This window comes from Rutilus rutilus (genome assembly GCF_951802725.1).
Source record: "Rutilus rutilus genome assembly, chromosome: 3".
Lineage (NCBI taxonomy): Eukaryota > Metazoa > Chordata > Actinopteri > Cypriniformes > Leuciscidae > Rutilus > Rutilus rutilus.
In genome coordinates, this window is record NC_140211.1 from 23,274,051 (window position 1) to 23,300,244 (window position 26,194).

At 39.2% G+C, this 26,194-nt stretch overlaps 1 protein-coding gene across 2 annotated transcripts in view; it reads left to right on the forward strand.

Moving 5' to 3' along the window:
- The window catches only part of glceb (glucuronic acid epimerase b), a 59,630-nt gene extending 38,306 nt beyond the window's left edge, over nucleotides 1-21,324 (forward strand). Inside the window, exons 3-6 of one of the 2 annotated variants that reach the window (XM_084404255.1) lie at nucleotides 7,621-8,126; nucleotides 12,950-13,189; nucleotides 13,290-13,317; nucleotides 17,308-21,324. In XM_084404255.1, coding sequence (XP_084260381.1) covers nucleotides 13,070-13,189; nucleotides 13,290-13,317; nucleotides 17,308-18,332 — 1,173 coding nt within the window. In that variant the 5' untranslated portion in view covers nucleotides 7,621-8,126; nucleotides 12,950-13,069 and the 3' untranslated portion in view covers nucleotides 18,333-21,324. The remainder of the gene's footprint in view (nucleotides 1-7,620; nucleotides 8,127-12,949; nucleotides 13,190-13,289; nucleotides 13,318-17,307) is intronic. The other variant, XM_084404254.1, reaches the window with a different exon arrangement.
- Nucleotides 21,325-26,194: the final 4,870 nt, after the last annotated feature.

Below are 26,194 nucleotides of genomic sequence, written 5' to 3' on the forward strand. Positions count from 1 at the left end.
GCCTACATTTCACAGTATGTGGAGCACAAGAGAAGATGCATATTTTAAGTTTGAATATTAAGCTCAAGATCTTTTTTTAGTTTTTGTATTTTTTTTTTTATACGGCATACATAAGATGCGATTCATAAAAATTGTCCATGACCCCATCTGCATTTCTGGAGTCTCAAAGGTTAAAAAAAAAAAAAAAAAAAAAAAGAGTAAACAAGGGGAATAATAGTTTTTGAGCCATCTCTCTCTTGTCAGTCAGGTATCTTCATGAATTGCACACCTCAGCTCTTTCAAGCTGTCTTTAGTGTTGCTCTTAATTGCATTCATGTAGAAACCAGTGTTAATTGACTTCATGTACTAGCCAAAGTTGTTTTTCTCAGGGCCTTCATGGTGCTGATGAACAGGTGTGTTGATTAGATCATGAATCACAGCCAGAAGGAGATCTTTGCAACATCTGCTCTTTGATCATCTTGCATTTCCAGCTATAAACTCTGGATTTGCACCGTAGCAAGAGAGTAAATGGCACTGTACCTTTGTCTAATATCAGATCAAACCTGCAATGAGGTTCAGTCCTAGTGCATCTGATTGGCTGCGCTTGAGCCTTACTTTCCTGATATTACACCAATATGAAGGTGTAATTTTAAGACTTGACCCCAGATGCCGTGTGTGTGTATACGTTTATGTGTACGTGTCCTCTATAACTGCCGGGAGTTCTTCCATGCTCCCTTTCTAATGAGAATTAGACTAAATTACATCCAGTGCATTATTATTAGCCTGTCAACTGTGCTTATTATGGGCTGCATCTGTTACACAGGGGGGAATCCCTGTGGTGTCCCTCTGGCTGTATTTTTTTCTCTAATGAGCCTAATAATGTAGCTGTTTCGCACTGGAACAAAGGGGATCGGTGTGTTTTCGTTTCATTGGTTTACTTCATTTATTTTCACCCATCCTTTAGCTGCCAGGTCTGGTATCAGTAATAAGCTCCTTTTGAAGCTGCTGATTGCCCTTGATTCGTCCCCAGGCTGATCAGCAGCTCAGAGGAGTTGAAATGTCCAGAGTTTAGTTAGATCTGACACACCTGAGCTCATACACATGACTCGCTTCTTCTCAGTGCTGGCCAGAGGGCAACACATTTCCTTGGCATTGGACTTGTAATATTTCTGCTGTTGTTGGCAGATCAGACCCCTCGACTAGGAGCATGCCAACATTTGACCCTGACCATTGTGCCATGAAGTAAGTTTTGCAGGAAATTATTCAAGAACATTGCAGAATATTCTTATTTTACAGTAAAGTGGAAGCAAATTTTGCTACACTTTTTCACATTTCCTTAAAGACAAGATGAACATTGATCATATTGACTTCAAACATTATTGTGTACAATTCATCAGTGTGCATTATTCTGAAATGGTTTTATAATTTTTTCATCAAAATGTGTTAACGTCGTTAAATCGACACGTGGATGGAGAAAAACGAATCAACAAAAATATTAAATCAAATCCTGATGGATCAAATCTGGCTGTTTTGTCAAAATGAATTACTCAAATGCATAAAAATCTGATTTTTTTTAGTGCTAAATGCATTAAATAAATATGTAGATTTGTGTTGTCTTAAAGGGAATAATGATGGTTTGTTTATACTGAAAAAAAAAAAGCATCAGCTAACATTTTTCTAGTTCTCAGTTGTAAAGGTTGAAGAAAGAAAGTGGGTCATTAAGCGCTCACCTCTAGTTGGGTTGCCATGATCCAGAGCTGGATTCTGACTGCCAATTTAGCCAGGGATTTCTGTTATGCTAACAATTTTGTGCAGCTGTTTGCAGGCAGTTGGCAAATTGTAGTCTACAGCTCCAACGGGCCAATGAGTGACAAAAGACTTCAACATGGGCGTAACAGCCCTTCTGAGTCTTGCTCTTCTTTTCCAGAAGCCATATTGTGTATGATCGAAATCTTACCTCAGGAGACTTGAGGTAATGTCTTTCCTGTGTTTGGTTTGAGATGTACGAGCCAGCGCAGTGGCTCATATTTGAGGTATTCTGTGATTAATATGTTGTGTAATAGAGCAGGAAATCCTATTCCCTGTGGCATTTCAAAATGCGGTTGGATACCATTTAACCCTTATTAAGTTTCCTTAAATAGGTCTTTGATTCGCTATCTGTTTCTTTCACTGCCAAACCCTTGTCACAAAACCTTTCAGGTTTGAAAGAAGTTTCATAGTGGATTAAACATGCACATTAGTAAATATACCCTGTGGTTAGATTTGTCACTTTGTTTCCCATTCTAAGATTGTCTAATTCTAAAGCCAACATTTAAAGCTTTCATTCTCTTTAGCAGAATTGATTGTGATTACCATAACTTACTCATTATAACATGTAGCATAAATGTAGAAAAAAAACAAAAAAACATCAGTGGGGCTCCAGCTCCTCTCTGCATTGTCTGGTGTTGCATGAAGAGCCTGTGGCAGGCCGGAGTAGGGAGGACAGGCGTGCAGTCTCAGGAGCAGGTCTGTGTGGGTTGTGGTGACAAATGAGCTGAAAGCTTGGTATTCATTGCACCCAGCTCTCCTGTGCCAGCCCTGTCCCCCCTTCACTGACGGCCTTTCATGTGTCAACAATACCTCCCACTGTTCCCTGAGCTCAAGGTGCCAGCAGAGGACAGCAGCCTGGGATGGTGCGGCCTAAGGCTGGGCGGTAAGACTGTATATACCATGCGATCTATATAACATGTATATAACATGTCAACCAGTAGAGATTTCACTGTCTTTCACACCGTGGTAGATATATTATCAGTGGGCTAGACTGCTACATATGATCAAGAAACAAAGTAATGTAGAAACAGATCAAGACAAGGAAGACTTTGTTATTAAAGGTACTTGAACACTGAGTCCGAAATTTTCGTATGCGTTTTTTCGTATTCGTGATCCTAAAAATTTGTCTCACACAGAAACCTTGCGCTCTGAGCCAGATGCATATGAATTAATCTTAAATTAAATATGGAGTCTTCAAGCCTATGCTTTGCTAGCTATGCTGGAGCCACATATTAAAAAGAAGACCACCAATTTCCGTTCCGTTCGCTAATATAACTATTTGGGTTTTTTTTGGAACTCAAATGTTACATCATCTAAACATACTTTTGCACTAATTAATACCATTATATTGATTAATTATGAGATTACAGTTATACTGCTGTTTTTGGATTGACCAGGGCAGCTGTGTGTGTCAAGGTCCTGATCCAGGTAGCAGGAAACAACTGAAGATGCGGAGAATCGATAGCAGCCTGCATTAGATGAAAGAGCAGCACATGAATCAACATAATGAGGATTCAGAGGGGGCGTGACCAGCGTCAGGTTGTCGCTGCGACTGAGACGGCGCTAAGCGCATTCTAATGGGGACCGCTCTGCTGAGATGGATGTGCTTGTTTTGAATTCTGTTTTTGAGAGCACTGCGTTTAATAAGTCAGCTCAGCTCTGTTTTCCTCAAAGGAGTCGATCGGCCACAGCTGTGGCTATGGGGACGGCACAATGTTAAACCGCGTTCATCCCTGACTCCTATTACCAGCTGTAAGCCCCTCTACAAAAAGCCATTTTCTTAAATCTAGCTTGGTATGATGCTCTCTAGGACATGGTGTACTCTTCCTTTAAGTCCGCAATGCCACTTGTTCAGAGAAGGGATTACAACCATGTTCCTCCTGTTTTTAGTTTGATCTCTGGATTATACAGAGCTCAGCCATATCTCCTGCATATTAGTGGATTTGAATGCAAATTATCCTTGTACACAGATGCACCCTGCACTGCATTGGGCCGCCTGATCCAGATGCTCCATCAGGCAGGCTTGATCAGGTGCTTTGCGGTAGGGTTCAGACAGCACTTTCTGAATATGTCCCTGAATCTCAGAGTAACGGCATGTGAACTCTGCCTGTGAAAGCCAAAAAGATCAAATTATTTATAGCCTCCGCAAACAAGATGAGCTGCTTATCTTTCACGATGCAGTCAGACGCTGCTCTGCTCTGCATGCTCTGAACAGAGGGTGCGGAGTCAACGTGGGGAAGACGAAGTAAAGGGGAAAGAGATTAGAAAGAGATGAGAAAGAGATGGAGCGCAGGTCTGTGAAACAAGTGCAGACTCTGCAAATAGGATTAAACGGGAAGATTGGAAGAAAGAATGATTCAGTTGCTCTGATCTTCCTTAGCAGTGAATATTTCAGAACTATATGAAATCAGGTTTCCACATAATACACATGTAGGCCAGGATGAAGGCGTATATGTACGGCTACCATTCATCACGTCTGGGTCCTTTTTGCTCGGTTCGTTAAATATGGTGTGTAGCAATATTTGGCACTTCGTTTGGGTTGATGGATTGATGCGTTTTCGTTCTCTGTTGACCTTAGTCTTAGCTGTAGTTTGACAGTGGTCTGGACTGCTAATGATGGCATTGGCATGTTGGCCATGCTAAACCCAGCACAGTAATTAGCTGTAGTGAAAGGCAGTGCTGTTCTGTGTATTGATTTTTATTCTTTGCGAAGAAGATAACATGCCAAAGAGGGAAGAGATGATATGAGTTAGAGGCTGCTGATTTGCCTTATGAGCTACGTTTACGAAGTAATGTGATTCTCTCCCTAGTACAGAAACCGCAGAAGCACAATATGGTTTGTGAAAGAGGAAAGATGTGTAGAGAATATTGAATTCTTTCTTTCCTGTTATACTTGTCACTATTGCAAGAACAGTAGTCACAATAAACCAGTGGTTCCCAATTCCAGTCCTCGTGACCCACTGCTCTGCACATTTTGTATGTCTCCCTTATTTGACACACCTGAACCAGATCATCAGCTCATTAGGTGAGACTCCATGAACTGAACTGAGTGTGTCAGATAAGAGAGACATACAAAATGTGCAGAGCAGTGAGTCACGAGGACTGGAATTGGGAACCACTGCAATAAACTACCTTTTGGCTTTGCATCCTTATATTTTTATGCAGAATTTGGGATATTACATAAAAAGTGATGCATGTAAAAACCAAAATGTGAAAAGTATCTAAAAAGAAAAAAAAAACTTCTATGCTTTCTTGAAATGTATACCATTTTTTTTTTATTTGTAAGAAGACCACTTAAACTAAAATGGAAACACATTTTACAACAAAATCATGAATGATTAATTTATTCTTAAATGAAAATATTGTCAGACCAGTATCATTATACAGTGAGGAAAATAAGTATTTGAACACCCTGCTATTTTGCAAGTTCTCCCACTTGGAAATCATGGAGGGGTCTGAAATTGTCATCGTAGGTGCATGTCCACTGTGAGAGACATAATCTAAAAAAAAAAAAAATCCAGAAATCACAATGTATGATTTTTTAACTATTTATTTGTATGATACAGCTGCAAATAAGTATTTGAACACCTGTCTATCAGCTAGAATTCTGACCCTCAAAGACCTGTTAGTCTGCCTTTAAAATGTCCACCTCCACTCCATTTATTATCCTAAATTAGATGCACCTGTTTGAGGTCGTTAGCTGCATAAAGACACCTGTCCACCCCATACAATCAGTAAGAATCCAACTACTAACATGGCCAAGACCAAAGAGCTGTCCAAAGACACTAGAGACAAAATTGTACACCTCCACAAGGCTGGAAAGGGCTACGGGGAAATTGCCAAGCAGCTTGGTGAAAAAAGGTCCACTGTTGGAGCAATCATTAGAAAATGGAAGAAGCTAAACATGACTGTCAATCTCCCTCGGACTGGGGCTCCATGCAAGATCTCACCTCGTGGGGTCTCAATGATCCTAAGAAAGGTGAGAAATCAGCCCAGAACTACACGGGAGGAGCTGGTCAATGACCTGAAAAGAGCTGGGACCACCGTTTCCAAGGTTACTGTTGGTAATACACTAAGACGTCATGGTTTGAAATCATGCATGGCACGGAAGGTTCCCCTGCTTAAACCAGCACATGTCAAGGCCCGTCTTAAGTTTGCCAATGACCATTTGGATGATCCAGAGGAGTCATGGGAGAAAGTCATGTGGTCAGATGAGACCAAAATAGAACTTTTTGGTCATAATTCCACTAAATGTGTTTGGAGGAAGAAGAATGATGAGTACCATCCCAAGAGCACCATCCCTACTGTGAAGCATGGGGGTGGTAGCATCATGCTTTGGGGGTGTTTTTCTGCACATGGGACAGGGCGACTGCACTGTATTAAGGAGAGGATGACCGGGGCCATGTATTGCGAGATTTTGGGGAACAACCTCCTTCCCTCAGTTAGAGCATTGAAGATGGGTCGAGACTGGGTCTTCCAACATGACAATGACCCGAATCACACAGCCAGGATAACCAAGGAGTGGCTCTGTAAGAAGCATATCAAGGTTCTGGCGTGGCCTAGCCAGTCTCCAGACCTAAACCCAATAGAGAATCTTTGGAGGGAGCTCAAACTCCGTGTTTCTCAGCGACAGCCCAGAAACCTGACTGATCTAGAGAAGATCTGTGTGGAGGAGTGGGCCAAAATCCCTCCTGCAGTGTGTGCAAGCCTGGTGAAAAACTACAGGAAACGTTTGACCTCTGTAATTGCAAACAAAGGCTACTGTACCAAATATTAACATTGATTTTCTCAGGTGTTCAAATACTTATTTGCAGCTGTATCATACAAATAAATAGTTAAAAAATCATACATTGTGATTTCTGGATTATTTTTTTTTGATTATGTCTCTCACAGTGGACATGCACCTACGATGACAATTTCAGACCCCTCCATGATTTCCAAGTGGGTGAACTTGCAAAATAGCAGGGTGTTCAAATACTTATTTTCCTCACTGTATATCATCTCATAAGCTTTATTCAGATTATTTTTGTGATATTACGATTTTCTTGAATGGAAACATTGTTGACTGACAGGGATGCTGAGTTGTTATTGTTAACCAAACTTAAAATTATTTTTGTTCATTTAAATGAAGGCTAAAATAAAATACAAATATTATGTTAACTTTATAAATGACGTTAAATATAACGTTAACTTACAATACTTACATTTTGCCTAGGTAACTAACTGAAATTAAATTGTAAAGAAAAAAAACTGAAATAAAAAATAAAGCTAAATAGAAAACAAAACAAAACTAATCAAAAACAGAATTAATAATACCTAAACTAAAATTTAAATAAAAACAGAATAAAAAAATAAAAGCTAATGCAAAATATTGATAAATATTATAATAGTATATAAATAGTTCTTAAAATAACACTGCTGCCAACATTGTCAACAGAAGAGAATTTGCCTCTGACGCACAATAAATCCAGAAAAAGTCTCCATTGTGAATGTTTTTTTGACGAAGGCTACACATTATACCCATAACGATAAACAAACATAGAACAAAAAATAAATGCTTTTCCCCTGCTGCTATGAATTCTAAAAGCAATATGCAAAACCGTGTACACAGTCATCCAGACAGATATTGAATTTCTCTAATGCTGCATTTGATTATTCATGCAGAGGGAAAAATATTGATTGGACCTTTTAAACTCTGATTAATTCCATGTAGGTATGCATACAATTTCCTCTGACTGTAAGTATATTATTGAATGTTTGCCTGTCATTGCAGTTCATGCAATGGGTGTTTCATAGAATGTGTGTTAATGTACGTTTGTGTTTACATTGTAGGTAAGCAGTGATGATGCGTTGTCTGGCAGCCCGTGTTCACTACAAGACCCTGATAGTGATCTGCGCTCTCCTCTCTCTGCTCACGGTCGTTCTGTGGAACAAGTGTACGAGTGAGAAAGCGTTGCGCTTCCTGCCCCGGCACCCCCAGCCCCCTCCCAGCCCGAAAGTAGACAGCCATCCGCAGCAAGCCCAGCCCCCCGAACCTCCACCTGTGGTCGGCGGAGTACGCTACGAAGAGATTGACTGCCTGATCAACGACGATGTCACCATTAAAGGCCGTCGAGAGGGAAGTGAGGTATACCTGCCCTTCAGCTGGATGGAGAAGTACTTTGAGGTATACGGGAAGGTGGTGCAGTACGACGGCTACGATCGATTCGAGTTTTCACACAGTTACTCCAAAGTATACACCCAGAGAGAGCAGTACCACCCCAACGGAGTCTTCATGTCCTTTGAGGGGTATAACGTGGAGGTGCGTGACAGAGTCAAGTGCATTAGTGGAGTTGAAGGTGAGTTTTGTTTTAATAGTGATACCTTTTCACATTTGATCGGTCTTATCTGATAATGGTTTCTTAGAATTGCTATGCTGTGGTGTCTGTTAACATTTGTCAAATGTGGCCCTATGCATGAACTAGGCACTGTTTACAACTGTATTTAATAGTGATTTAAATATTTGACTAAAACAGCAGAAAAATAAATATTCGGTTTCGGATGAAAGTTTTGGAGCACCAAAATCATATAATTAATTGATTGTTAAATTAGCACTTCTGTGATGATGAATGTTAACTGTTTTATTGTCTATTTCATGCACACAACTTGTCAACAGTGTGAACACACTTCACCAAAAATTATGGTAGAGTAGCAATTTAAAAGTACAATTTGTAAAATTTGTTTGGATGAAATATCAGGAGGCAGGTCGTTCCTGAAGAACTTCACTATGACTGGTTTGATTTATCACGTTAGAAAACAATACCCCGAACAGCATACTGGGTTCAATTACCCAAATGTAATTACCGAAACTTTATTTTTTGATATTGGTATAAAAAATCTTTTTATAACTTTGGTGCATTATCAGTATTTAAGAATGCTCCCATGTGATGTCACCACCTGAGATGGATGTTAAAGGAGTAGTTCACTTTCAAATAAAAAATTCCTGATAATTTACTCACCCCCATGTCATCCAAGATGTCCATGTCTTTCTTTCTTCAGTCGAAAAGAAATTAAGGTTTTTGAGGAAAACATTCCAGGATTTTTCTCCATATAATGGACTTCAATGGCAACCAACCGTTTGAAGGTTCAAATGTCAGTCTCAATGCAGCTTCAAAGGCTCGACACGATCCCAGTCGAGAAATAAGGGTCTTATCGTTTTGCTAGATAAGACCCTTATTTCTTGACTGGGATCGTGTCGAGCCTTTGAAGAAAGAAAGATATGGACATCTTGGATGACATGGGGGTGAGTAAATTATCAGGAAATTGTTATTTGAAAATGAACTAATCCTTTAATGCCAGATATTCAGTGGGCTAGGTTGCCATCGGTTGTTTGGGCTATAGGTGATGATACACAGGGCAACTTTTTGGCCAATGTTGCCGTCAACGGGCAACCAGGTGAGACACAGGGCCAACAACCGATCTGAAGTATCCAGATAGAAATTTGTTGCCTTTCTCAATGGGAAAGTGCCCGAGCAACATTGCCCAGCAACATTGCTCAAAAAAGTTGCCCTGTGTATCATTACCTTATACATTCGGTCACCAGTATGTATTCAGCTACCAATAAAAGTGTAGTATTCTCAGCATACCTGTTTTACCATGTTTAAATCTGTTCTGCTGGTTTTACCCTTCACAATTAGAGCAGAAAATGTGAGAAAAGTCAGCATATTCTGCCTGGGCCTACTCATAACTGGCTCTCCTAATGTGTCTCAGTAAAATCACAGTTACTTTCTCCCTCATCATCAAGATTCACCTAAATGCATGTCACATTAAAGCAGCACTTAATTGTGGCACACTGGGAGAAGTGAGAGGCAAAGCGACCTGCCTCAGTTCTAACACAACTTGTTAGTGGCCATTAATAGTCATTTAGTGCAGTCCAAGAGGAGTTTCCTGGAAGCCAGGCTTGAATGATCTACATCTGGTTCTTAGTGAGTAATGCACCCTCAATGGACTTTACATTAAGCAAATGAAAGTGGGATTGATTCAGCCAAGAACTGAATCACAAGAGCTGATTTGATGACCTTAGACGTAATGGAGAATAATTTTGCACTCAGACTCCCATGTGTCTTCTAGTGAATCTCAATGAGAAAAAGCTAAATCAAATTAAAGCAGAATAATTTTTCTTTTTTGTTAAAGAACCTAAATGACAAGCATTTCAAAATGAACTGAGAGATGACACTCCTTGACGAGAAAAAGCTGATTATGGTGGTCTGGGTTTTGTCCTTCAGAGGCGCTTTACGCCTCTTCAGAGACTGTGTCAGTGATCCATCACTGTTTCTCTTCCCTGACAGATTACTTTCAACCATTTCCTTCTGGCTCACTCTTCTCTCCATCTCTCTATCTCTTCATAAGGACCGTCCTTCAGTAGACAGGGTTAAGTGCCCTGTTCAAGGCATCACAGTGATAGAGTTAATCTCAGTCTCACTACATTTCTTGGATCACCTGGAATTGAACCTGCAGGCTTTGTGTTAAGAGCTCAGATCTCTGACCGTCAGGCTACCACCACCATCATATCAAAGCTATTAACACAAAGTTTGTATTGCTTTCTGAAGAGAATAGACATTCATTCTGTGCTTTTCACTCTTCTGTGTTCCTTTATAATGAGACTGGGTAATGAAGTAATCACTTCTTTAGGAAGTATTGAAAATGAGGTCGGTCTGATCAATACTGGAGTATAAAGAATGCCTTCCAAACCACAACATTACTATTCACTAAAGACGGTGAAGTCTCTCGCAGTGCTTCACAGGATGGCAAACAAGGTTTTTTAGAATTTTCTAAGAAATGAAAATGAATCAAATACAAAGCAGACTGAGTCTGTGTGTTTGCATATGCGAGTGTACATCGGTGTAACCAATGACAACCTTGTGAACAAACCATTGCACACTTGCTTAAAAAAAAAAACCTGAAAGCATTCTGCAGTACTTTGTTAAAATGCATCACATCCAGGCATGCTGCTCTGTAAAGCTTTCACTTTTTGCAACGTTATTGATCAGCATTCAAGATTAAACCACTTTCAACTCTTCTGGTGAAAGTTTTTAAAACATGTGGACCTTGTTCCATGTGCGCATTCAAAGAACCCCCTTTTTTGTAGCACCGCAAAGAAGCACATTCATACCATATTCCTGTGTGTCAGGTGGAAAAATTGGGTTGTCTATAAGTAGAGATGAAATCTTCAATGTCTGTGGCAGTTCAAAAACGATGGACTTTGTACCAGTCCCCTTATGTTTTCTTTCTAGGTTCCTCTCCTCCATAACCAAGAGCCTGTCCATTACTCAGAGGCTGTTTACATGGAACCGCTCTCTGTTCTGCACGCTACAAAGAAGCTCTGTAGCAGTAATGACTGTGTTGGAATGAAGGTGCCTGTAGGGAATCATCTGAGGTTTAAAGCATTGCCTCTGAATCTCCTCTGGTATCCATGGAAAATTAAAGCTAGAGCAGCCTCAAAGTGCAAAATAACATTTAAGCTCAGGCTTGAGTCCAGTGTTATAAGGAATGTTATGGTGCCGGTGTGAAGGTCGTGCAACCTGCTCTGTCTGTCATTTTTTGATCTCACTAAGGTAGTGTTCTCTTAGCATGTATTTTTTAAGTGTCCGGCTCCAAATTATTACGGCAACAGAAAGAGGTATTAATCTCCTCATCAGATTTAATTCACTGTAGTATGAAATATGTTCATTTTTGAAAGGTGTTGCAAATGCACAAAACAAAGATTAATTAGAGGTTCTGTTCCCCTCGTTCTCATCCCGGGCATCAGAGACACAAAAACAGTGTGTTGAGCTCCGAGGTAATAACCCACATGAGCCTGCGGCAGTGTGTTAGAGCAGAGCCTATTATCAGAGACAGCAGACAGACTCATCAGTCTCTACTGAAGGAGAGAGAGAGAGACAGAGAGAGAGAGAGAGAGAATAAAAAGGAATGAAAAGGAGATGAGTACGGATGGTGACAGTGAAAGAGAGATCCTTTTTCCTCCTCCTTCAGTTTGAGGGATGGCATCTCCTCTAGCAGAGGATCAGAGTGCTCTGAATAGTATCTAGGCCAGAGAGCGCCTCCACAGTGCCCATATGCCTCCTGATACCGGTCCCACTTAGAGCCAGTGTGTGTGCGTCCTGGAAAGCGGGAGGCAGTCTCATTGGTGTGTTTGTCATCTATATTGCCTTGTTTTGTCTGTGTTTAACCCTGCATGTGGTTTTTTATGTGTATGTTTGTGAATAGACGCTTTAAGGCCAGCAATAAACCAGCAGCGCGGTCGCAGTGTTTTGCCTATGGCTTGATTATTGTCATGCCAGGCTGTAGAATAGATGAGCTGTGGTAAAATGGAAAAAAAGTATAGAGAGAGAGAGTTAATGAAAGCCCGCTGACCTTTAACTCTGACAGCACAACTTCATGCTTGAGATCAAGGTAACTGGTACTAACTGAAGACTGTTTGCTTCAGTGGCTTTGTCCTCCCAGTGTTCACCACTCGTTTGTACATCTCTGGCTAATTGAAGGTTTATGTTTTCACTTGTCAGTACTTGCCAGTAAAATTGTTTAGAAGTCATGAAACCAGAAACAAGTTTATTTATAATGAATGAAGATGGCATCAGTGCAGAAACCACTGCTTCACATTATCAGACTCGAGTTAAAAACAAAAGACTCAACAGTAAAGCTATTATTATAAAACGGTTTAAACATCTTAAGACACACATGAAGCCTAAAATGGTCAAGCTAAACAGTTGGTATATGTACACTTATGAATGTTGAATTTTGTGTTAATAAGGCAAGTTGCTAATGTTGCTTGGCAACCAAAAAGGAAGTCTAAAGGCTAATAACCTATATTACTCAGAGAAATAATTATTTATTGTTGTTTTTTGTTGGATTCCAATGCTGTATTTGGGTCTATGTTGCGGTTGTCGCTTTCGAAAAGTTTTTTTAATGTGGCTTTTAGGCACTTTGCTTTATTATGTGCATCACATTAGACTTCTGAGATAGGTTTGTTGGCAATATCACTGTGATTACTAGCAGCAGATGTTTACAACTGTAACCCCTTTAAAAAGGTTTTGAATGGCGGTGTATATAAATTTGCTACTTTTCTCTTTTCTCTGTGTAACACCCGGTCTCTCATATCTCTACTTCTGTTTCTTCCCTATAGGAGTACCTTTATCCACCCAATGGGGCCCTCAAGGGTATTTCTATGCCATCCAGATAGCTCAGTATGGCCTGAGTCATTACAGTAAAAACCTGACTGAGCGGCCGCCCCACATGGAGGTGTATGATACAGTGGAGGAGAGAGACAGCAGGTCTAGCACATGGACAGTCCCTAAGGGCTGCTCTCTCATCAGAGTCTACGACAAGACCAGAGCCACATCAGTACGACAGTTCAGCGCTCCCGGTAAAGAAACCGATATTGAACTACATGTTTGCAATTTATTTCATTGATCTAGTATTCTTATGTTCTTCATACACTGCATTCTGTTTTTTTATTTCTGTAGGATTCTCTGTCCTCCAGCTTCACACTTAGTATGTTTACAATTCAATTTCAGTATCTTTTTTAAATGCCATGTAAATACTTTAGTCTGATGAAATCAAAGCAGTACAGTTTTTTGCATCCCCACCTGTTTCCTTATCTCTTCTGTATTCTTCTATCAGCATCTTTGCATGGCCTCTTACAGTCCTGCTCCACTGGATATTCACATAAACACCCTCAAAATGTCAAAACACACTCAACTAATGGTGCCTCATGCACTGCTATTCAAACTTTTGGGATCGGTTATATATATATATATATATATATATATATATATATATATATATATATATATATATATATATATATATATATATATATATATATATATATATTTGCCATGTATTGTACCTGATATCCAAAATAATCAATATTCGAAATCGAATCAAATTGCAAGCTTGTGAATCGAAATATATATATATATATATATATATATATATATATATATATATATATATATATATATATATATATATATATATATATATATATTCAATTTCGATTGATATATATAACTCTGACATTTCAGACATTTCGATTCACAAGCTTGCAATTCGATTCGATTTCGATTCAATATTGATTATTTTGGATATCAGGTACAATACATGGCAAATTTTGGCAAATCCAGGAAACCAAATCTCTTAACAAATGCTGTAAACTGGGAGTCCGTTGTTGGCAGCCTAGTAGGCTTCTTTAGCCTACTATAATACTGAAGGTAAAAATTAACTGATTTATATACAAACACTTAAATTACACTTTTATTTATTTTTATAATAATAAAGTTATATTAAATATAAACATTTAAATGGTGGCTGTCATAAAAACTTGCCAGATTTATTCAAACATGCATTAAATATTGAAGAACATTAAACATTATAATGAATATGTAATATGGTGCATATGTTTAGCAAAATGCTCCCCTCTAGAGTTAATTTTTCTAGCTGACTAATGAGTTTATGGTCACTAGATATGGTTTTTCTGAGGTAAATGTGACCTTACATGACATTTGTTTACCAGCTGTTTTACTGACGTCTTTCCACGGTTGAAACACTGATTGAGCGATTCCATGTGACATGATACGGATTTCGATAAGTTGTACTCTCTTTTAACACACTTTCAGATGCTCATTCATGTTTATTTTGCGCTGTAACTGGTATTATTAAGGCGGAATAGAAGATCATGTGCTCTGCTGCTTGAGCTGAGCCGGAGCGATCTGACGCCAGAGTGCCAAAACGGTATTTATGTTTTTGAATTTCGTAAGAAAATGGACGTAATTTGAATTCTGAGACTTTGTTTCATATCAGTAGTAACAAAGCACAAAGATTATTGCGATTTATTGGATGGGATGCGCGCTACAATGTTCCATTCATTCAGCAATTGAAAACAGGATGACTAGCCTAATCGATTCTTGTGATTTAAGAATCGTTATCGGTTCGTAAAATAAGAATCGATTAAAATCGAGAAATAGGTATTTTTTTACCCAGCCCTAATATATATATGAAGAGTTCAGATGCAAAAGCCTCGAAGTGCCATCTGAAATCTTCTTATGGAATAATCATTTTTATCAAGCTCATATATTTAAGTTCAGTAATTTCACTTAAATGACAATTAATAGGTAATTTTCATTGCCATTTAAGTGAAATAACTGAATTTAAATATACAAGCTTGATAAAAAAAAGATCATTCTAGAAGGAAATTGTAGATGGCACTTAGAGGCTTTTGCATCTGAACTCTATTATTATTATTATATATTTTTTTACTTTTATTCAGAAAGGAGGCATTCAGTTGATCAAAAGTGACAGTCAATGCATTTATGTTATGCAACAATTTATTTTCAAATAAATGCTGTTTTGAATTTTCTATTCATCAAAGAATCCTGAAAAAAATAAAAAAATCACAATTTCCACAAAACAGTTTTTAACATTGATGATAAGAAATGTTTCTTGAGAACCAAATTGAATGTAAGAATGGATCATTAGAATTTCTCAAGGATCATGCTGAAAATTCAGCTTTGCCATCACAGGATCTATATGAATAAATATATTCAGCCACCACGGTCATCTTTTACAACTATTTACAGGCTATTTAATGACAAAAATGCTTGTTTGTCTGTAAAAATAGAATCATATGCTGAAAAAAAAAAAAACTTCTTTCATCAGAAAACATATTTCTTTCAACATTTGTTTGCCAAATTGCACACACAGGATTATAGGGTATCGCAGGTAGTGAAGGAGACATCTATGCTGCCTTCAGAAATCGACCAGATGGAGGCATCACAGTAGACAGTACATTCTGTTCCTCCCTCAGGATACTGCATGATAAGGCAGCATTTCTGAGGTCTTGGACACACCGTGCTGCTTTTTAGCATTGAGCTAATCAATAGCCATTAGAATTAGCAGGGCTGTCGTGCTGGCAGGCAGTAATTGGTGTCATCACCCAGAGCATTGATTAGAGCGGAGCCAACTAGGACACACTGGGTCCAGGGCTCCAGCAGGGCGCTGCCTCCCTCCCGCTCTCTCCGTCCTCCACATCACTGCTATTGATGCGAGGGTAATCAAAGCAGGACAGTACAAATCCACTTAGTCTCTGCATTGCCTTAAGTAATGGATTTATGAGTGCATTAAATAGTGATAGGGGCTGTTTGAGCCAAAATGCCCTCTACTGCCTTTTTTCTTTTCCTTTGATTGGCTTTTGTCCTTTATCCCTCTCCTGTCCCATTATCTGTCTTGCTTTTATGTTGTTGATATTACTCTGTCTTGGGTGTTTACTCTTGCTTAAGTCTTCAACCTTATTCTTTTTCTCTTGTTCTTTCATGCCTCCTTTTCTCCTCTCAGTAGAGGGTATGAATAGGTTTCCTTTTTTGTTCTGCATAACCTTGTCAGAAGGCAACACAGACAGAGGCAGCGAGAGGGATTTGACACTAACAATGAGAGATGACTTTAGGATGTAGTGTTAAATGTGCATTTCTGTAAAAAGAGAGATAAAGTACTTTGATTGAGAGTTGGGTAACTGATCTGCTCGCTTTGCAGTGAGTTGCACTGCAGTGTGTACCAAACAGTCTCCTGGAGGAGAAATGAGTTTTAGCATTGTCCAATGTCAGATAGATTGTTTTAAAGTTATTTCACGGTTATTTCACTTTCTGCCTCTCTGACACCAATGTGTCTGTTTAATTAACCCCAAGAGAAAGTGACAAATGAAACCTTGTGGTTTCAAGACAACCTGTACCATCACTATTCCCAAGTACTATCTCTTAGTGTGTGAGAATCTTTACAAACAAGTGTGTCTATGCATATGATGCTGTAAAGAAACGGGAGAACGTTTTTGTAGGTGTTATACCGATAATAATACTGTGATGCAAAAATTTTCCAAAATGATGTGATATCAACCTTGCACAAATTTTGTTACCAGACAACAGTTTGGTAGTTTACATGGTGTGAAGTGCAGCACATGGTGATAATGTGAAATATGGAATTTTTGTGCACAGACAAAACTAAAATGGCGAACCAAATGGCAGCAGTCTGCAAACAATACCGTGTCATGCCAATATGCTGCTATACACAGGTTGACATTCATCAACAAATTAACACTTACCTAATAATTTCTGAAAACTTTTTAGTTTGAGCTGCATGTTTTATATTAATAATTAATCTAAAAATGAAAATTCTGTCAACAATTAATCACCCTTGTGGCATTTTATAATCAATTAAAAAAACAACAACAACGGAAAACAAAGTTTAAGGGTTATTGAAATTAAAATGCTTGGAAAAACATGCAACAAACCCTTGTACTTGCAATGGTTTATACTGTGCGTATAATTTTCAGTTTAATCTTAATAGTCATTAAGGTTGATTATTTGTTGTTTATGGCATCGATTTAGTATCAGTACCATGAGTTTTTGTTGTTGTACCAAAGCCAAAATTTTGCTAGTAGACATCCTGTTAAATGTGTTGTAACATTTCCTTTTTCTGTTCCTTGTGTTTTAGAAAACTCAGAGGGCATCTCACTTCCTCTTGGCAACACTAAAGATTTCATCATCTCTTTTGACCTGAAGTTCACATCTAATGGTAGCGTCTCTGTCATCTTGGAGACCACAGAGAAAGGGCCTCCATTTGTTATCCACTATGTCACCACTACCCAGCTCATTTCTTTCAAGGACCGTGACATCACCTATGGGATCGGCCCTCGGACAGCATGGACCACGGTCACCCGTGACCTTCTCACTGATCTCCGCAAAGGCATTGGCCTCTCCAACACCAAAGCGGTCAAAGCCACCAAGACCATGCCCAGACGTGTCGTAAAGTTATTGTTGCACGGCCACGGGACGATAGACAATATCACAATCTCCACCACTTCACATATGGCGGCTTTTTTCGCCGCCAGCAACTGGTTGGTGCGCAACCAGGACGAGCGTGGTGGTTGGCCAATCATGGTGACTCGTAAACTTGGGGAAGGTTTCCGTGCGCTGGAGCCGGGTTGGTATTCGGCCATGGCGCAGGGGCAGGCCATGTCCACTCTAGTGCGTGCCTATCTGATGACAAAAGATGACACGTACTTAAAGGCTGCCCTGCGTGCCACCGGACCTTTCAAACTGCCATCGGAGCAGCACGGCGTCAAAGCCGTGTTTATGAATAAGTATGACTGGTATGAGGAGTATCCCACAATCCCTAGCTCCTTCGTTCTGAACGGGTTCATCTATTCCCTCATAGGCCTGTATGACCTGGCGCAAACCGCAGGTGAGAAACTCGGTCGGGATGCAGGTCAGCTGTACAGCAAGGGAATGGAGTCTCTGAAAGTTATGCTGCCCCTATATGACACGGGGTCGGGCACCATCTATGACCTGCGCCACTTTATACTGGGCATGGCGCCCAACCTGGCCCGTTGGGACTATCATACAACGCACATCAACCAGCTCCAGCTGCTGGGTACTATTGACAACTCGCCCATCTTCAGGGACTTCATCAAGCGCTGGAAAAGCTACCTGAAAGGAGGGAGGGCAAAGCACAACTAGAGCGGAGCACACCTCTAAGATCTCTTTAAACCCTCACGTCCTCTTCCTGACTGCCTCTGCGAGGGCCACTGTGTCTTGCATGAAGGAAAAAATGGCTGAACACTTCGGTAGTCCTCTGATTTTTCTGTTTGAGACAGTAATTGAAGTGCTTCTGGTGTCTGTGCTGAGGTTTTAATTAGGTACAAACGCAGCTGCTTGCAGCATGTGTCTGGATGAGGAAGAGGGAGGGCTTAGGTATTTAATATTCAAAGCTCCAGATCTGCAGGTTTTTTGAGTGAGAAACACGTCTGCTGAGATTTGCCACATTTGGGCCTACTTCAGTCAAGATGTGGGATCGAAAAACAGCTTTCAGAACCTTCTTCCAAAGTAAAGCTCAGAAAATAGTCAGTCACCAGACAGGCAAAAATACGGAAAATAAATCGTAGAGAACAAACTAAAGTTTGCTGCAATAGTCATTTAAGTTCGTAGCCTGTGAGCTTAACACTAATGCATACAAGCTACGGAGAAAAATGATGAAAAAGTGTAGCATTATTATGTTTCAGTGAAGGTTTACTTAATCGGTTTGACATTAGAAGGAAACACAACGCCTTTTGTTCAACCTGCTGTCCAGCCTTCAATCTGCATTTCATGATCCTTTGCTCTGTCAAAACCTCGCCACAATCAGATTGAGCTGTCACTAATGCGGCCCAGTCCTGCCCATAATGCACTTAAAGCTTTAGAGAGTAGGTCGTAGGTCACTTGCTTCATGTTTACAACAGATTTCAGGAAACATTGCTATAGGTATTAAAACACCACTTTCCTAGATTATCAAACACAAAGCCTAGATTATATACAGTTTGGTTGCTTTTTGAGAAACCAGAGGGAGTCTGAATGGTCATGTAGCCTGTGTTCATCCCAGTAAGAAGTCAAACCTCAGTTGAATTGTGCTACATGTAGACTGGTCATGCACTTTACTTGTGTGGCATGCGTGTGTGGTGAGGATGCCTTTATACAACCATGTGATGAATTGTGACTTAATTTCTGACATCAGTCAAGTTTTTTTTCTCTCTCATGCCTTGATCGCAGTGAATCATTTTATAAGGGAATTTCCACCGCCGATTGCAAGGTTATTGTAGATGTATCCATTTCCTCAATTTTCCCTCAATTTTTTATTTTTTTTAATCTACAAATTGTTTTTGGACAACTGTATTAGGTCTTGTAATATTTCTCTTTTTTTAGGTAACATCTAATTCCCTTTGTTTTGAGTGTCGAAAACACAGTTGCCATTATGTTGAGCAAAAGCATGTTTCTTTGACATCCAGTTCAATAATTAGCATCTTAGCCAAGCAAAAGATGCAGTTTCATGTATTAAAATAAACACATTATTAGTACTTCCTCATTAAAACAGTGAAATGATTTGCATGTAAGACTATAGCATCTGTTTGTTTGTTTTTTTTTTATCCAAAAGTGTCTCCTCACATCAATATAATACTATACAGCCCTCTGACTAGTGCAGCCAAGTGTTTGAGACTGCAGATGGGAATATTTTCTCGAGTTCAAGAGTTTGGGGACCTAATGTTTCTCAGAGCGTTCAGCCTCTTGACCTCAACAGTCAAACCTCCACCTGGCTGAATCCTGTCGATCTTAAGATGGCGAGATATTATCTCATTATCTGACAACCTGCTGTTCAGAACCATCTCAAACAGATGTTCATATTCCAGTGTGGGCTTTTGGCTTCAGATTTTCAGAAAGTAAATGTCAGAGAAGAAAAATGTGACATTTCTAAATGTTTTATTTCAAAGCTTCTGGTTTGTTTGGCAGAGATAGCTTTTAGAGACTATGGGTGCTTTAGCCTGGTGGCATACAGTACCTTTGTGTTGACCTTTTTGGTTTAAAAATCATGTTTTCCCATTAAAATCTGGTTACTCGTAGTTTCACCGGCACGGATCTCACATATAATACTATGCACATTTCATACTTGTTGCTGAATGGGCAGACATATGTATGTTGAAAGGCAGAGAGCTATTTCATTTATACTGTACCAAAGTCTCTAAAGTTTGCGTTATTTTTATCTTAAACTTTAGTTTTTGTATTGTGGTATATGGAATGCCATGGAGCATTTGTCTTTTTTTCTTCTTTTTTTAGTTTGGAAAGATTGTTATTAATGGATCATTTTGAGGTGGTATATACATGCCTTCCTCCTCTGAAGAAATGCCTTTTGATACAGTTTTTTTTTTTCTTTTTTTTTTTTTTTGATCTCCAGTATAGATTTTTATAATATAGAATGAATATAGAAGGGAACTGGGAATTTAATTAATCACTGCTATCTATGGGCATGTGTGCAAATCTTGATGTAGAGCTAATGCTCAGCGCTACATATTTCAAAAGGGAAAAGAGAGACTTGGAACAGCATGTCTGATCTTGAAAGCCTGGTTTCAAAGCAGCCTCCTTTTTGAGTTGTGTTTACCAAACGCTGTTTGCATTTTAGTGAACTCCTTTGAGTAAGCAATGTTAAAGCACAACTATAGTTTCTTGAATTAATTTATTCTCCCTCTGAATTAATTTATTCTCTCTCTCTCTCTCTCTCTCTCTCTCTCTCTCTCTCTCTCTCTCTCTCTCTCTCTCTCTCTCTCTCTCTCTCTCTCTCTCTCTCTCTCTCTCTCTCTCTATCTCTCTCTCTCTATCTCTCTCTCTCTTTTAATATATATTTCCAGTCTGGACAATGTGCAAAGCCTTCCTCTGCAAGCTGCTGCATTGTAGAATTGTACATCTTTTTCCCTCTTCTTTTTTTGTCACTTATTTTTCATTCTTGAGTTATAAATTGACATGTGTACTTCATGTGTATGCAATAAATGGTTGAACTGGATCGCAACAGCTGCACACCCAGAGGTTGTACAGACTTTGCAAAGGAAGCACAATATGCGATCGTTTTTATGCAGGACAAATGTTTATTAAAGTCTTTGTGCTTTAAATTGCTTTTTTTAAAGTTGTATAAATAAAGGCATTTCGTTTTATACATAAATTAGTCTACTGTGTTTATTTTAATAAAGCAGCATTTTTGACTTTAGCTCGTTTATTTAGAAAGGATGTGGTTTATAATCAACTATTAATGTATTTAGTCCCATATCTCATTTTTAAGTCTAATCCGGTCACTCATACATACTCCCTCACTAGCTGAGCAGAAATGACCGGTGTTGAACACTGCCTTAGGGGTCTACTGCATCACCCCCCAAAAACATTTATCTCGGATGTCCCTGTTCACTATAATCCCTGTGACATTCTCTCTATCTCAGTCACACATATGGTCACTGTGGTTTAATTACTAGCTGCAGCCTGGGGTCTGATCCAGCACATTAAACTCCATTCTCATTCTTCTGTCCTGTCTCTGCCTCTGCCTCTCTCAGTAGTCTGTATGTTGTTTTAGCCAGCATTAGCTGAGCTCATACCACTGCTAGACTGTGGGTGAAGGCGCCCCATGGAGCTCATCTTTTAATGACTGTCTGATCAGATTATCACTGTTTTAACCCAGACTCAGCCAGCTGACGCTTGTGGTCTGTGGTTTATATGTGTTTTTTTTCTTCTTCTCCTCTTTAATGCTGCGTAATGATACAGGTTTCAGTTTGATTCATTTTGGCATCTGGATTTTTAGAATCAAAATAATTCAGATGAAGATCTCGATTAATAGGCAAATAGATATCTTTCCCCCCAACCCAACAGTTTAGTCTTTTAAGGCAATACACTACAGGCAAAACCATAGGTTTAAGCTAAAATAGGCATGTTTTTATTTTTTTACACTTTTTCTATTTGCATTTGTAGATTCCCTATTGGAAAAACCGTATACCAAAATACATTTATTTCATAATAAGTATACTACAAATCCATTAACGTGTTTACTGACGTATCGCTTGACACTGATATAAATATTATAATTAAACTTTATTTGGAGTGTGAGTACTTATTTATTGCACATTTCTTAATATTAAGCCTAAAATGTGTTTAAAAAAAAGCCACTAATAAGGATAGTATGATCTCTGTATAATATCAGTCTTTAAATGCAAGATATTTAAAGTGTACCAAAGTATACTTGGAATAGTTCCACTTTAGCACGATCAAATATACTTGAGTATATCTTTAGTTGGACCTCAGCACTATTTCTGGATAACTAAAGTGCATTAAGTACTAAATTAGTTAGTACAATTGGAGGGTATTTACAGTGGGGAGAACAAGTATTCGAGAGACGGAATCTAAAACAAAAATCCAGAAAATTACATTGTATGATTTTTAAATAATTAATTTGCATTTTATTGCATGACATAAGTATTTGATCACCTACCAACCAGTAAGAATTCCGGCTCTCACAGACCTGTTAGTTTTTCTTTAAGAAGCCCTCCTGTTCTCCACTCATTACCTGTATTAACTGCACATGTTTGAACTTGTTACCTGTATAAAAGACACCTGTCCACACACTCAATCAAACAGACTCCAACCTCTCCACAATGGCCAAGACCAGAGAGCTGTGTAAGGACATCAGGGATAAAATTGTAGACCTGCACAAGGCTGGGATGGGCTACAGGACAATAGGCAAGCAGCTTGGTGAGAAGGCAACAACTGTTCGCGCAATTATTAGAAAATGGAAGAAGTTCAAGATGACGGTCAATCTCCCTCGGTCTGGGGTACCATGCAAGATCTCACCTCGTGGGCTATCAATGATCATGAGGAAGGTGAGGGATCAGCCCAGAACTACACGGCAGGACCTGGTCAATGACCTGAAGAGAGCTGGGACCACAGTCTCAAAGAAAACCATTAGTAACACACTACGCCGTCATGGATTAAAATCCTGCAGCGCACGCAAGGTCCCTCTGCTCAAGGCAACGCATGTCCAGGCCCGTCTGAAGTTTGCCAATGACCATCTGGATGATCCAGAGGAGGAATGGGAGAAGGTCATGTGGTCTTATGAGACAAAAATAGAGCTTTTTGGTCTAAACTCCACTCGCCGTGTTTGGAGGAAGAAGAAGGATGAGTACAACCCCAAGAACACCATCCCAACCGTGAAGCATGGAGGTGGAAACATCATTCTTTGGGGATGCTTTTCTGCAAAGGGGACAGGACGACTGCACCGTATTGAGGGACGGATGGATGGGGCCATGTATCGTGAGATCTTGGCCAACAACCTCCTTCCTTCAGTAAGAGCATTGAAGATGGGTCGTGGCTGGGTCTTCCAGCATGACAACGACCCGAAACACACAGCCAGGGCAACTAAGGAGTGGCTCCGTAAGAAGCATCTCAAGGTCCTGGAGTGGCCTAGCCAGTCTCCAGACCTGAACCCAATAGAAAATATTTGGAGGGAGCTGAAAGTCCGTATTGCCCAGCGACAGCCCCGAAACCTGAAGGATCTGGAGAAGGTCTGTATGGAGGAGTGGGCCAAAATCCCTGTAGCAGTGTGTGCAAACCTGGTCAAGAACTACAGGAAACGTATGATCTCTGTAACTGCAAACAAAGGTTTCTGTACCAAATATTAAGTTCTGCTTTTCTGATGTATCAAATACTTATGTCATTAATTATACAATATACAAATTAATTACTTAAAAATCATACAATGGGATTTTCTGGATTTTTGTTTTAGATTCCGTCTCTCACAGTTGAAGAGTACCTATGATAAAAATGACAGACTTCTGCATGCTTTGTAAGTGGGAAAACCTGCAAAATCGGCAGTGTATCAAATACTTGTTCTCCCCACTGTATATTAAGTACATAAATATGTAAATATATTTGTAATATACACAGCATAAAATAAATGTATTTCAAATACATTTTGGTATATTTATTTTTTCAATAGGGTTTCAATTACAATATGAGCTGTTTAGGAATTCTCCACTTCAGTAGGACTTACACCAGGCTTTCCAGTTGTATTCTCATCTATTTTCTGAAGGTTTTTACAGAGTGATTTCTTTTTCTTTTTCGTATATCATTCGCCTGATTTATTTATTAATAACAACGTGGTGTTTTTTTCTGGCTGTATCATTCCAATGTATGGGGTGATAAAAAAGAGAAATCAATAATCCTCTTTGTAAAAACCTTTAACTCTGATATGTTAACAAAATGAAAAAAAATAATTTGAAGAAAATGGCTTTATCCAAGGTTCATAATTGTATATATCTTCTGGAAAGTTATGCACATTAGTGCATAAGACTCATTTGCTCATTTAACCATAGTATTTCAATAACATTCAAATGTCTAAACCTATTATCTTAATGTTCTGCGGTGGTTAATCGACTGTCTATTAGTGTTTTTCTGTTTTGTTTTTACCTGTGGTGTACCTTTTTAAAACTCCACTTGTTCAGAGAAACACTCGCTCACCCAAACCTGCAATGCACAGGAAAAACAATTCCCAGACTAACACCGAGCTGTCAAATATCAGTTTATTCTTGAGTGTTTCATTACATTCAACTCATGTCTGCCTCCCCGATGTCTGCTTGGTTTGCCATTGTAACAGGACACAGTGAGTGATGTGTGCTTTTGTGTCTGTGAGAGATTCCCACACACGCTTGTGTCATTTCCCATTTATGACCTAATACCTCAGCTTATGCAGAGTTCAGACTCTTCTCATCTGAGATGTTCAAATATATTTTACCCTTGGTACACTTACTGTGTCCGAGGCGACAAAAATATCCCTGCTGCAGAGTGAGACAGACAGATGTGGAGGCAGGAGTTGACACTTGCATATTGTGCCAGTCTGGGGGGTCGTATAGGCCATGCCCATCTCTGCAGCACTGTTTGATTTGGTCTGTCTGCATCTGGCCTTCACACCGCTGCTGCTGATGTTTAATTATGCAGCAAGCAAGGCCGCACACACATAACCCTGCTTACTCCCACAAACATCATCTCATGTTTGCCCTCCAGACGATACACACACAAACACACAGACACACTTAATGAAGCAGAAGAAAAGTGTTTGAGCTGAATAGAGAGAGAGAGAGGGGTAATGAGAGAGCTGCTGCAGTGATAAAGCAAATGTCCTTCTCTGCTAATCTAGGAACACTGGACAAGTGCCAGAGTTATGGCGGATATGTTTCTTAAATAGCCTTTTGCATCTCGATTCATTTGCAACCCTCTTCTTAAAAGATAAACTCCTGATAGGTTCAATCTAGACTGGTTGCACTTTATTTTACAGTACATGCACTTTCAATGTACTTACAGTGTATTACCACAAAAAGTACTGAGTAGTGTAATGTAACTACACGGGTTAAGTCAAGGTTTAGGTGTAGTAGGTTCAGGGTTAGTACCCAGTTATTACTCAGTGTCATTGCTACAATAAGTACATAGTATGTTCATGTGATACCGGACTGTGAGTAAAGTGCTTCCGACAGTCTTATAACATTAAACTGCAACATTATTAAAAAACTAAATATCATATTAGCATTACTGACGTCATATCAGTAAACATTCAGTTCTGCTCCTACCAGTCTATATTCTTCATTGGAGAATATAGAAAGAGACTGATTTAATAACTAATGATGCTGTTCACTTCATTAAACTATTCAGTTTAGCTGCAGTTTAGTTCATCCCACATGAAGTATTTGAGTGGACGTAACATCGTTCTCCATCATGTGGATCCACTGTCCATGATTGAGTCAAGTTTAATCAGTTTTTATTTATTTTTTTATTTTTTGTGGTTTTTTTTTTGAGTGAGGGCTAATAAAGCTTTAAAAATAGCTCACATCAATGGTGGAACAGGGAGCAATTATTTTTACCCTTATATATCTGTCCCTTTTAAGGGGTTTAGACCTTGTATTTATTTTATTTTATATTACTTTATTTAATTTGTATTTACCGCATATCTCAACGTTTCTGACTTTTAGTTGTATCGTTACATTTCTTTCATG